The 12,500-nt window shown below is 46.3% G+C and overlaps 1 protein-coding gene and 1 long non-coding RNA gene across 2 annotated transcripts in view; one reads left to right on the forward strand and one right to left on the reverse strand.

Annotated features, from left to right (window-relative positions):
* LOC126989309 (lethal(2) giant larvae protein homolog 1-like) overlaps positions 1-12,500 on the reverse strand; it is a 50,539-nt gene that overhangs the window by 18,060 nt on the left and 19,979 nt on the right. Inside the window, exons 6-14 of the mRNA XM_050847938.1 lie at positions 12,197-12,335; positions 11,128-11,324; positions 10,002-10,156; positions 7,803-7,975; positions 6,345-6,480; positions 5,136-5,275; positions 4,083-4,235; positions 1,736-1,840; positions 624-783 (exon numbers count right to left, since the gene is read on the reverse strand). Of these exons, the coding sequence (XP_050703895.1) occupies positions 624-783; positions 1,736-1,840; positions 4,083-4,235; positions 5,136-5,275; positions 6,345-6,480; positions 7,803-7,975; positions 10,002-10,156; positions 11,128-11,324; positions 12,197-12,335 (1,358 nt within the window). The remainder of the gene's footprint in view (positions 1-623; positions 784-1,735; positions 1,841-4,082; positions 4,236-5,135; positions 5,276-6,344; positions 6,481-7,802; positions 7,976-10,001; positions 10,157-11,127; positions 11,325-12,196; positions 12,336-12,500) is intronic.
* LOC126989318 (uncharacterized) lies at positions 945-1,702 on the forward strand. Its single transcript, XR_007743182.1, has 3 exons — positions 945-1,180; positions 1,225-1,369; positions 1,535-1,702. It is a non-coding gene; the product is annotated as an uncharacterized LOC126989318 (long non-coding RNA).

Below are 12,500 nucleotides of genomic sequence, written 5' to 3' on the forward strand. Positions count from 1 at the left end.
AGTTTTGTTTAGTCGGCGCAACATCTGTGGTCATATGCCGGAGAGAGACAGAAGGGAAAGGAATTACAGAAGGGAAAGTTTTGTTTAGTCGACGCAACATCTGTGGTCATATGCCGGAGAGAGACAGAAGGGGAAGGAATTACAGAAGGGAAAGTTTTGTTTAGTCGGCGCAACATCTGTGGTCATATGCCGGAGAGAGACAGAAGGGGAAGGAATTACAGAAGGGAAAGTTTGGTTTAGTGGGCGCAACATCTGTGGTCATATGCCGGAGAGAGACAGAAGGGGAAGGAATTACAGAAAGGAAAGTTTTGTTTAGTCGATGCAACATCTGTGGTCATATGCTGGAGAGAGACAGAAGGGTAAGGAATTATAGAAGCGAACAGATCCCAGGAGACGGGACACAACCCCCGATTAATACCTGGTACCCATTCACTGCTGCGTGGACAGGGGCGTAGGGTATCGGAAAAGCCGCACAAATTTTTCCACAACGCCCGGGAATCGAACGGGGGTGTGAGTGGAGGGAGAGATAGGGGGGTTGATGAAGAGGGAGAGAGAGGGGTTGTGATGGGAAGGGGAACAAGGGGATGGATATGACACACACACACACACACACACATACTCACCAAGGGGGCTCAGGGTACTTTTAGCCAGAAGACTCTTGTTCTGCGCTGCGTCGAAGAGGGCGAACCCGTGTGCCGTCCCACAGGCCACCAGGTTCCACTCACTGTGCAGGGCCAAGGATGTGCAGGAGGCTGGTGGGAAGAACTGCAGGATGGCTGTCGGCTGCAGGAGAGAGAGGGGAGGTTAGGGGGTTGACAGGAGGTGGAAGGGAAGGGGCAGAAGGGGTTAAGTGCTGTGGAATGGAAGGTAGAGTGGGGTAGGTTAGGTTAGGTTAAGTAGATGATATGTTAGGTTAGGTTAGGTTAGGTTAGGTAGATGATAAGTTAGGTAAATGATAGCTTAGGTTAAGTTAGGTTAGGTAAAGTTGGGTTAGGTAGATGATAGGTTATGTTAAGTTAGGTTAGGTAGATGATATGTTAGGTTAAGTTAGGTTAGGTAGATGATATGTTAGGTTAAGTAAGGTTAGGTAGATGATATGTTAGGTTAAGTTAGGTTAGGTAGATGATATGTTAGGTTAAGTTAGGTTAGGTAGATGATAGGTTAGGTTAAGTTAGGTTAGGTAGATGATATGTTAGGTTAAGTTAGGTTAGGTTGTGTGGTTAGGTAGATGATAGGTTAGGTTAAGTTAGGTTAGGTAGATGATAGGTTAGGTTAAGTTAGGTTAGGTAGATGATAGGTTAGGTTAAGTTAGGTTAGGTAGATGATAGGTTAGGTTAAGTTAGGTTAGGTAGATGATAGGTTAGGTTAAGTTAGGTTAGGTTAAGTTAGGTTAGATAGATGATATGTTAGGTTAAGTTAGGTTAGGTAGATGATATGTTAGGTTAAGTTAGGTTAAGTAGATGATAGGTTAGGTTAAGTTAGGTTAGGTTAAGGAGATGAAAGGTTATGTTAAGTTAGGTTAGGTAGATGATAGGTTAGGTTAGGTAGATGATAGGTTAGGTTAAGTTAGGTTAGGTAGATGATAGGTTAGGTTAAGTTAGGTTAGGTAGATGATAGGTTAGGTTCTGATAGTGACCAAACAAGAAAATGAAAAAAAAGGAGGAAAAAAATAGCAATTATATACCCACCCAAAACAAAAAGGAATTGTGAGCCATATCAAGCTTATCTCCCTCACCTGCATGCCTGGTTCCAGCTTGACCGTCTCTCCCCTCATCTCCAGCTTACTGTGACTCTTCCACACGAAGCTGTCATTCTCCGCCACCAGGTTGATATCGATGCACTGGAACAAGGTGGAACAAGCGATGAGTACAACAGGTATTCGATGTATGTGAGTTCAAAATATGCGAATTCGCTCATATGCGACTAACCTAAATGTGCTAAGTATTCGTTTTATGCGAGAAGTTTTGTAAAGTTTCGTTTAGTGGGCGCAACATCTGTGGTCATATGCCGGAGAGAGACAGAAGGGGAAGGAATTATAGGAGAAGGGAAAGTTTCGTTTAGTCGGCGCAACATCTGTGGTCATATGCCGGAGAGAGACAGAAGGGGACGGAATTACAGGAGAAGGGAAAGTTTCGTTTAGTCGGCGCAACATCTGTGGTCATATGCCGGAGAGAGACAGAAGGGGAAGGAATTATAGGAGAAGGGAAAGTTTCGTTTAGTCGGTGCAACATCTGTGGTCATATGCCGGAGAGAGACAGAAGGGGAAGGAATTATAGGAGAAGGGAAAGTTTTGTTTAGTCGGCGCAACATCTGTGGTCATATGCCGGAGAGAGACAGAAGGGGAAGGAATTATAGGAGAAGGGAAAGTTTGGTTTAGTCGGCGCAACATCTGTGGTCATATGCCGGAGAGAGACAGAAGGGGAAGGAATTATAGGAGAAGGGAAAGTTTCGTTTAGTCGGTGCAACATCTGTGGTCATATGCCGGAGAGAGACAGAAGGGGACGGAATTATAGGAGAAGGGAAAGTTTGGTTTAGTGGGCGCAACATCTGTGGTCATATGCCGGAGAGAGACAGAAGGGGAAGGAATTATAGGAGAAGGGAAAGTTTCGTTTAGTGGGTGCAACATCTGTGGTCATATGCCGGAGAGAGACAGAAGGGGGAGGAATTATAGGAGAAGGGAACAGACCCCAGGAGACAGGACACAACCCCCGATTAATACCTGGTACCCATTCACTGCTGGGTGGACAGGGGCATAGGGTATCGGAAAAGCCGCCCAAAGTTTTCCACAACGCCCGGGAATCGAACCCGGGCTCTCTCGGTTGTGAGCCGAGTGTGCTAACCACTGCACCACGAAGCCCCCTTTATGCGAGAAAAATTCTGTATTATGCGAGTAGTGGTGCTGGTATGACTGGTTGGTGAGGTATGGTGTCCGACTCACACTAGAGGGCGGCGAGTGCAAATGTTTTCCCGCGCCTTCCTTGCCTATAATTCACCTCTTCCGCCCTCTGATCCTAAAGCTAATCCTCAGGCAGCTAAGTATCAGCCTAAATCGTAGACTTTGGGTGTGTCTCCCCGGAAGCAATCAGTGTGCTTTATTATTGTGAAACGGTGCCAGAATAAATAGTTAGAGGGTTCCAAAACGGGTCGTGGGATGATAGGTTCGATATATGCAAATTCACATTATGCGAGCTTTTTGCAGAAGGAAACCCTCACATATAACAAACGCCTGGTGTATAGTGATGGGGAGAAGGGGAGAATATTTGATGGGGGAGTGTTTAGTGACGAGGGGAAGGTATTTTTTTTAACTTTATGCATCTTTATCTTCGTTCTTTCCCATCCCTCCCTCTTTACCTTCATCTTCTTACATAAATTTTCCTTCCTCTCTCTCTCCCTTACTCTCCGAAACATCCCCCTCCCTTATTCTTCCCTCCCTTTCCTTACTTTCCTTCCCCCCTTTCCCTTCCCTTCTCTTCCCCCTCCTTAATTCCCTTACCTCCCTTCCCCTACCTTCCTCCTTCCCTCCCTTTCCCTTCCCTTCTCTTCCCACTCCTTACCTCCCTTCCTCTACCTTCCTCCTTCCCTCCCTTTCCCTTCCCTTCTCTTTCCTCTCCTTCCCTTCCTCACTACTCTCCCCTCTCCCTCCCTCCTTTCCTCCATTATTTTTAAACCCTCCCTCTCATCTTCCCTCTCCCTTCCCTCTCCTTCTCTCCTTTCCATCCTTATTTTCAAACCCTCCCTCTCATTTTCCCTTCCCTTCCTTCCTCTTCCTTTCCCTATTCCCCTACTTCCCTATCCTGCTTTTCTCTCTCCCTATCTCTCTATCTTCCCCTGTTTCCCCCCTCCCATCCTTCCCTTCCTTCCTCTTCCTTTCCCTATTCCCCTTCTTCCCTATCCTGCTTTTCTCTCTCCCTATCTCTCTATCTTCCCCTGTTTCCCCCCTCCCATCCTTCCCCTTTTCCCTTCCTTCCTCTTCCTTTCCCTATCCTGCTTTTCTCTCTCCCTATCTCTCTATCTTCCCCTGTTTTCCCCCCTCCCATCCTTCCCCTTTTCCCCCTTCCTTCCCGTCCGAACCCCTCACACACCTGGGGCAGAAGATCCTTGGGTTCCGTCGCCGGGGCCATCACCAAGACTTGCCCAGCGGTCCCAGCCACCACCAGGGTACCAGTGTATGGGCACATCTGCATCTTCTTCACCCCCAGCCTCGGGTCGTCGCTGTAGGGGTCAAACAGTCCGGCCTAGGGAGAGGGAAAGGGGATGGTTAGGTTAGGTTAGGTTAGGTTACTGCAAGTGGATGATAGGTTAGGTTAGGTTAGGTTACTGCAAGTGGATGATAGGTTAGGTTAGGTTACTGTGGATGATAGGTTAGGTTAGGTTAGGTTAGGTTACTGCAAGTGGATGATAGGTTAGGTTAGGTTAGTGTAAATATGAGAAAAAGAGGAAGAAAAAGGAAGAAGAGGAAAAAGGAAGAAAAGGAGGAGGAGAAAGTAAGGAAGAAGAGAAGAGGATAAAAGAAGAAAGAGTAAGAGAAAGGAGGAAACAAGGAGGAGAAAAGAAGAAAGAGGAAGGAAAGAGAAGAAAAACAATATATGAAACTGCAAACATCTACTTTTACTACATTTGTCCTCCTCCTCCTCCTCCTCCTCCTATTCTTCCTTCCTCCTCCTTATCTTCTCCTCCCCTTCCTTCCTTTCTCATTCTTTCTCTCTTCTCCCTCCTCCTCCTCCTCCTTACTTTCTCCATCTCCTCTTCCTTCCTCTCTCATTCTTCCTCCTCCTCCTCCTCTATCCCCTCTTCCTTCTCCTCCTCCCTTCCTTCCTTCCTTTCTCATTCTTTCTCTCTTCTCCCTCCTCCTCCTCCTCCTTACTTTCTCCATCTCCTCTTCCTTCCTCTCTCATTCTTCCTCCTCCTCCTCCTCTATCCCCTCTTCCTTCTCCTCCTCCCTTCCTTCCTTTCTCATTCTTTCTCTCTTCTCCCTCCTCCTCCTCCTCCTTACTTTCTCCATCTCCTCTTCCTCCTCCTCCTCCTCTATCCCCTCTCCCTTCTCCTCCTCCCTTCCTTACTTTCTCATTCTTCTCCCTCCTCCTCCTCCTCCTCCTCCACTTAACCCCCTCCCATGCACCCCCCCCACCTCTTACCTTCCTAAACGGGGGCCAATCATCGTCCTCCGCGGCTGCCCCCTCCCCTCCCAGGTCCTCCGACACGAAGAGCTGGGCCGTGGAGAGCTTGTAGAGGAGACGCAGGGAGACACTACCAGCCTCCCAGAACTGAACGGTACCTGTGTGGGGTGTAGAAAGGGGTGAAGGGGTGTAGGGGTGACAGAGGGAGGAAGGAGACAGAGGAAGAGGAGGAGGAGGAGGAGGAGGAAGAGTTATAGAAGGAAGAGGAAGAAGGGACAAGAGGGAATGGGAGAAAAGGGAGAGAGAGGGGAGATGGGGAGGGGAATAGGGGAGACTAATGTAAGATGTGGGTGTATATGAATCTCCTTCCTCCTCCTCCTCCTCCTCCTCCTCTTCTTCTTCCTTCTTAACCTCCTCCTCCTCCTTCTCCCATTCTTCCTTCCTCCTTATTTTCTCCATCTCTTCCTTCTTCTCTTCCTCCCTCCTTCCTTCCTTTCTCATTCCCTTCATTTTTCCTCTCTTCTCCCTCTTCCTCCTCCTCTGTCTTCACTTTCACCTCCTCCTTCCTTTCCCTTCTTTTTTTCTCCTCTTCTTCCTCCTCTTGTTTCCTTACTCTTCCTCCTCCTATCTTCTTCCTCCTCCTCTGTCTTCACTTACACCTCCTCCTTCCTTTTCCTTCTCTAACTCCTCCTCCTCCTCTTCCTTCCTTCAACTTAAACTCTTCTTCCTTCTCCTCTTTCGTTCTTCCTTCCTCCTCCTCCTCTTCCTTCCTCCAACTCAAACACTTTTTCTTCCTTCTCCTCTTTCATTCTTCCTTCCTCCTCCTACTCCTCCTCCTCTTCCTTCCTCCAACTCAAACACTTCTTCTTCCTTCTCCTCTTTCATTCTTCTTCCTCCTCCTCCTCCTCCTCTTCCTTCCTCCAACTCAAACACTTTTTCTTCCTTCTCCTCTTTCATTCTTCTTCCTTCTCCTCCTCCTCTTCCTTCCTCCAACTCAAACACTTCTTCTTCTTTCTCCTCTTTCATTCTTCCTCCTCCTCCTCCTCCTCTTCCTTCCTCCAACTCAAACACTTCTTCTTTCTCCTCTTTCATTTTTCCTTCCTCCTCCTCCTCCTCCTCCTCCTCCTCCTCTTCCTTCCTCCAACTCAAACACTTCTTCTTCTTTCTCCTCTTTCATTTTTCCTTCCTCCTCCTCCTCCTCCTCTTCCTCCTCCTCCTCCTGCTTACCATCCTCATGTCCAGTCAGCAGGATGTCCCTCTGATTAGTGTCCTGCTGACCCTTCCCCTTCCCCTTCTCCAGCACCCCTCCGCTGATGGGCCAGGGGCGGGGGGAGAGCCGGGCCTGCTGCTTGATTCCTGCATCCTGTGAGGGGTGAAAAAGGGGTGAGGGGTGATGGGGTGAGATGGTTGTGGGAGTTTTTTTTCTTTCTTTCATATTTCTTATTTGACTCTCTCTTGAAGGAAAAGAGAGAGGAGGGTTAGGGAAGAGAGGTGATGGGGTGAGGAGGGAGACTGTGGGAGTTTTTCTTCATTTTTTCATTTGTTTTCATATTTCTTCTTTTACTCTTTTTTTCTATCTTGAAGGAAAAGTTATGGTGGGGTTATTTTTTTGTTTCTTCATGTTATGCATCTGGCTATTTTGCTATATGCACCAACTATTGATAGCCTACTCTTGAAAAAAAAAATAATAACTAGGACATATTCTTGCAGTAGAGAAAACATATTTAATTGTCATAAACCATTCTAAACTATCCATCCATAACCTAACCTCATCTCCCCAAGTTGTCATGTTATGCTACCCTGGCAGAAGGCTATCTTGTTATATATACACCAACTATTGATAGCCTACTCTTGAAAAAAAATAAAAATAACTATGACATATTCTTGCAGTAGAGAAAACATAATTTACTTGTCATAAACCATTCTAAACTATCCATCCCTAACCTAACCTCATCTCCCCAAGTGGTCATGTTATGCTACCCTGGCAGAAGGCTATCTTGCTATAGTATATATGCACCAACTATTGATAGCCTACTCTTGAAAAACAAAATAGCTAGGACGTACTCTTGCAGTAGAGAAAACATATTTACTCCTCATAAACCATTCTAAACTATCCATCCATAACCTAACCTCATCTCCCCAAGTGGTCATGTTATGTACCCCTGGCAGAAGGCTATCTTGCTATTTTGCTATATACACCAACTATTGATAGCCTACTCCTGAAAAAAAAAAAATAATAACTAGGACATATTCTTGCAGTAGAGAAAACATATTTACTTGTCATAAACCATTCTAAACTATCCATCCATAACCTAACCTCATCTCCCCAAGTGGTCATGTTATGCTACCCTGGCAGAAGGCTATCTTGTTATATATACACCAACTATTGATAGCCTACTCTTGAAAAACAAAATAGCTAGGACATATTCTTGCAGTAGAGAAAACATATTACTTCTCATAAACCATTCTAAACTATCCATCCATAACCTAACCTCATCTCCCCAAGTGGTCATGTTATGCTACCCTGGCAGAAGGCTATCTTGCTATATATATACCAACTATTGATAGCCTACTCTTGAAAAAAAAAAAAGCCAAGATGTATTTGTGCAGCAGAGAACACATATTTACTTGTCATAAACCATTCTAAGCTATCCATCCCTAACCTAACCTATCCTTCCCCCTCACCTTGATCTTGTCCAGGACGTCGTTAGCCACGCTGGCACACAGGTAGGAGCAGGTGATGGCCGAGGAGTGCAGGGAGGCCAGGTAGGGCGCCCCATGACTCGGCCAATCCTCTGTTACCAGGTCGATGAACACGATCTCCTCCTCTGCCAGTATCACCAGGCAGTCGGCAACCCCTGTGGAGGAGGAGGAGGAGGGGGTAATGATGATTTTGGAGAGGTAATTAACCCAGTAGCAGCGACGGGCCAAATTTGTGGCTTTACCGTGTAGCAGCGACGGGCCAAATTTGTGGCTTTACCGTGTACCAGGGACGGGCCAAATTTGTGGCTTTACCGTGTAGCAGCGACGGGGCAAATTTGTGCCATGATATAACCTCCCCAAAATAGATGATGCATAAACTGATCACAAATGCGTTGATATATATTATGAAATGGTCTGTGTGAGTGATGATTTTTTCTCATTTTTCTCGCTTAGAGGGACCATTAAGAAACATGATCCCCGAGGCTACCGGGTTAATGAGGAGGTTGAGGATGAAGAGGAGTTGGTAGCAGGGAATAATGAGAGGTTGGAAGTACTGGTTTGAGAAGAAGTTTAGGAACGTTAAATAAGTGGAAGGAGGCAAAAGAAGAATAAGAAGAGATAAAGAAAAGGAGGAGAAAGGAGAAATAGACAAATGAACAGAGAGAAAGATGAGATAAAGAAGGAGGAGGAAGTGAGGGAAGAGAAGAGAGGAGATAAGAAAATAAGAAGAAAAGAAAGGAAGGAAAGGAAGTGGAAGATATAGAAGAGGAGGAAGAAGAAAACAGGAGAGTTGTCACATTTCTACATAATAATAATAATAATAATAATAATAATAAAAATAAAAAAAGCCAGCACCTTATGGTATAGATCAACAAAGAATGACCTCACTTTGTTGTATAGAAAGTCTCATTAGTAAGAAAGCATATGTGAATTTTCTATAGTGACTGTTTGGGGTTTTGTTAGGTTAGGTTAAGTTTAGGGTATCTTCAAACACATGATAGCCAGCACCTTATGGTATAAATCAACAAAGAATGACCTCACTTTGTTGTATAGAAAGTCTCATTAATAAGGAAGCATATATGAATTTTCTGAGTCAAGACCTGTAGTAACTGTTTGGGGTTTTGTTTGGTTAGGTTAAGTTTGGGGCATCTTCAAACACATGACAGCCAGCACCTTATGGTATAAATCAACAAAGAATGACCTCACTTTGTTGTATAGAAAGTCTCATTAGTAAGGAAACATATATGAATTTTCTGAGTCAAGACCTGTAGTAACTGTTTGGGGTTTTGTTAGATTAGGTTAAGTTTAGGGTATCTTCAAACACATGACAGCCAGCACCTTATGGTATAAATCAACAAAGAATGACCTCACTTTGTTGTATAGAAAGTCTCATTATTAAGGAAGCATATATGAATTTTCTGAGTCAAGACCTATAGTAACTGTTTGGGGTTTTGTTAGGTTAGGTTAAGTTTAGGGTATCTTCAAACACATGATAGCCAGCACCTTACGGTATAAATCAATAAAGAATGGCCTCACTTTGTTGTATAGAAAGTCTCATTAGTAAGGAAGCATATATGAATTTTCTGAGTCAAGACCTGTAATGACTGTTTGGGGTTTTGTTAGGTTAGGTTAAGTTTAGGGTATCTTCAAACACATGATAGCCAGCACCTTATGGTATAAATCAACAAAGAATGACCTCACTTTGTTGTATAGAAAGTCTCATTATTAAGGAAGCATATATGAATTTTCTGAGTCAAGACCTATAGTAACTGTTTGGGGTTTTGTTAGGTTAGGTTAAGTTTAGGGTATCTTCAAACACATGACAGCCAGCACCTTATGGTATAAATCAACAAAGAATGACCTCACTTTGTTGTATAGAAAGTCTCATTAGTAAGGAAACATATATGAATTTTCTGAGTCAAGACCTGTAGTAACTGTTTGGGGTTTTGTTAGGTTAGGTTAAGTTTAGGGTATCTTCAAACACATGATAGCCAGCACCTTATGGTATAAATCAACAAAGAATGACCTCACTTTGTTGAATAGAAAGTCTCATTAGTAAGGAAGCATATATGAATTTTCTGAGTCAAGACCTATAGTGACTGTTTGGGGTTTTGTCAGGTTAGGTTTCAATACCCTACACCCCTTCCTACACCCTACACCCTCTTCAACACCCTTCCTCACCCGTCTCGTCATCCAGAACCACCGCGAAGTCCAGCACCCTAGAGGAGAGGCTGAAGGTGGTGTGTCGCGCGTCCCCCTCAATGGCGGTGACAGTGTGCCGATCCCCATAGCTGGCCCGGGGCATTCCGCCGCTGAAGATGGTGAACTGGCCGCCGCTGGGGAGAGAAGGGAGATTAGGTGGGGTGAGGAACAGAGGGGGAGGTGAGGTTAGGTTAGGTTAGGTTAGGTGGAGAGGTGCAGAGAATGAGGTTAGGTTAGGTTAGGTTAGGTAAGGTTGGGTAGAGAAAATGAGGGGAGGTTAGGTTAGGTGAGGTAGAGAGAATGAGAGGAGGGAAGAAGAGGTGAAATAAAGAGAGGGGAATGGGAGGGGAGGTAATGAGGGGGTGAGAGAGGGGAGGTAAAAGGGTGTGGGGAGGTAAGGAGGGAAGATTAGGTGGGGTGAGGGGGAGCAGAGGAGGAGAGGGTGACAGGAAGGGAGAGGTTAGGTTAGGGGAGGTTAGGTGGGGTGATGGGACAGGGAGAAGAGGGTGAAGAGTGAGGGGGAGAGCTTAGGGGAGGTGGGGTGAGGGGAAGGGAGAGGTTAGGTAGGTTAGGTTAGGTGGGGTGAAGGGAGAGCTTAGGTTAGGTTAGGTGGGGTGAGAGGAATGGGGAGCTTAGGTTAGGTTAGGTGGGGTGAGAGGAATGGGGAGCTTAGGTTAGGTTAGGTGGGGTGAGAGGAATGGGGAGCTTAGGTTAGGTTAGGTGGGGTGAAGGGAGAGCTTAGGTTAGGTTAGGTGGGGTGAAGGGAAGGGATAGATTAGGTTAAGTGGGGTGAAGGGAAGGGATAGATTAGGTTAAGTGGGGTGAAGGGAAGGGATAGGTTAGGTTAAGTGGGGTGAAGGGGGAGCTTAGGTTAGGTTAGGTGGGGTGAGAGGAAGGGGGAGCTTAGGTTAGGTTAGGTGGGGTGAAGGGAAGGGATAGGTTAGGTTAGGTGGGGTGAAGGGAAGGAAGGAGAAAAGGGTGAGGAGGAGTATAAAAACAGAGAAAAATAATTGAACACACAAACACACATACAAACCTAACCTAACCCCATCCTTCAAACACCCCATCCCTTCCCATCCCTTCCTATCCCCCCATCCCTACTCACTCCTTAGCAGAGGGGCGCAAGATCTTCGTGATGGGCTTGCAGGGGAAGGGGCCGTAGACAGTCTGGGGTCCATCGGCAGGTTGCGCAGAGTCCAGAGCAGACCAGACCATGTAGGAGCCGTCATTGTGTGAGGTGGTGAAAGCCGCAGGGTCAGTGTGCCAGCAGACGCTCTCTAACTGCTGACTGCTGATGTAGGTCTGCGGGAAGGGGTGATGGGGTGAGTGGGGTGACGGGGAGAGGGTGATGGGTGGGAATGGGGAGATTGTAGACAGTGAAATGTGAGAGGGAGTGTTGACAGTGGGGTGCTGATGTAGGTCTGTGGGAAGGGATGATGGGGTGAGTGGGGTGATGGGTAGGAATGGGGAGATTGTAAACAGTGAAAAGATTAGTGTGTGTGTTGACAGTGGGGTGGAGTGGGAAGGGTTTGTATTTGGGGTGAGTGGGGTGATGGGGAGAGAATATGTAGGAATGGGGTGATGGGGGAAGGGATTACATATGGGGTGAAAGGGGAGACAGAAAAAGGGGTGTCAATGGGGTGATGGGGTGTACGGCAAAAGGGTGAGAAGATGAAGGGAATTGAGGGTGTTAGTGGGGTGAGGGGAGAGGGGTTTTAAGTGGGGTGATGAGGAGAGAGGGAGAGGGGTGAAAAAATGGTGGCAGATTGGGATTCACTTCTCTTCAAACCTCCTCTCTCTCTTTTCTTTTTTTTTAACTTATCTCTCTCTCTCTTCTTCCTCCTCCTCCTCCTCCTTCTTCTTCTTCCTTCCTACTAACCTCCTCCTCTCCCTTCCCTTCCTTTCTACCCTTCCCATCACCAGCCCTACTCTTCATTCTGCCCCAGCTAGTCTCCTCTTCCTCCTCCTCCTCCTTCTTCTCTTCCCCTCCTCCTCCTCTTGTTTTCCTCTTCCTACAAATTCTAATTCCATCTCTTGCTTTTCCGTACTTCACTATCCTCCTTTTCCTCTTCCTCCTCCTCCTCTTCCTCCTTCTCTTCTTCCTCATTTTGTACATTTCCTCCTCTTCTTTCCTCTCCTCATTCCTTCTCTCTCCTCCTCCTCCTCTCCCTCACCTGATCGGCACACAAGTTCTTGGTATCCCAGAGCACAACAAGACCTCGCTGGTAACCAATAAGGATCCGACCAGCTTCCTTGGGGTGAACTGCGATAGCCTCCACTGGCCCGGGGTTCAGTTTGTAATCCTCGGGAACGCTGGGGAAAAGAGGGGAAGAATTGGGGTCAACTTGGGTATTGGTGGGGTTCAGGGAGTGGGGGAATGGAAGGGGGGATGGTGAAGGGAGAGGAAGGTAGGGAGGGGTTAGATATTGGGGTTGTTGGGAAGAGAGAAGTGGGGTTAGGTTGGGAGATTCGGGAAAT

This window comes from Eriocheir sinensis, unplaced genomic scaffold, assembly GCF_024679095.1.
Source record: "Eriocheir sinensis breed Jianghai 21 unplaced genomic scaffold, ASM2467909v1 Scaffold113, whole genome shotgun sequence".
In the NCBI taxonomy this organism is placed as follows: Eukaryota; Metazoa; Arthropoda; class Malacostraca; order Decapoda; family Varunidae; genus Eriocheir; species Eriocheir sinensis.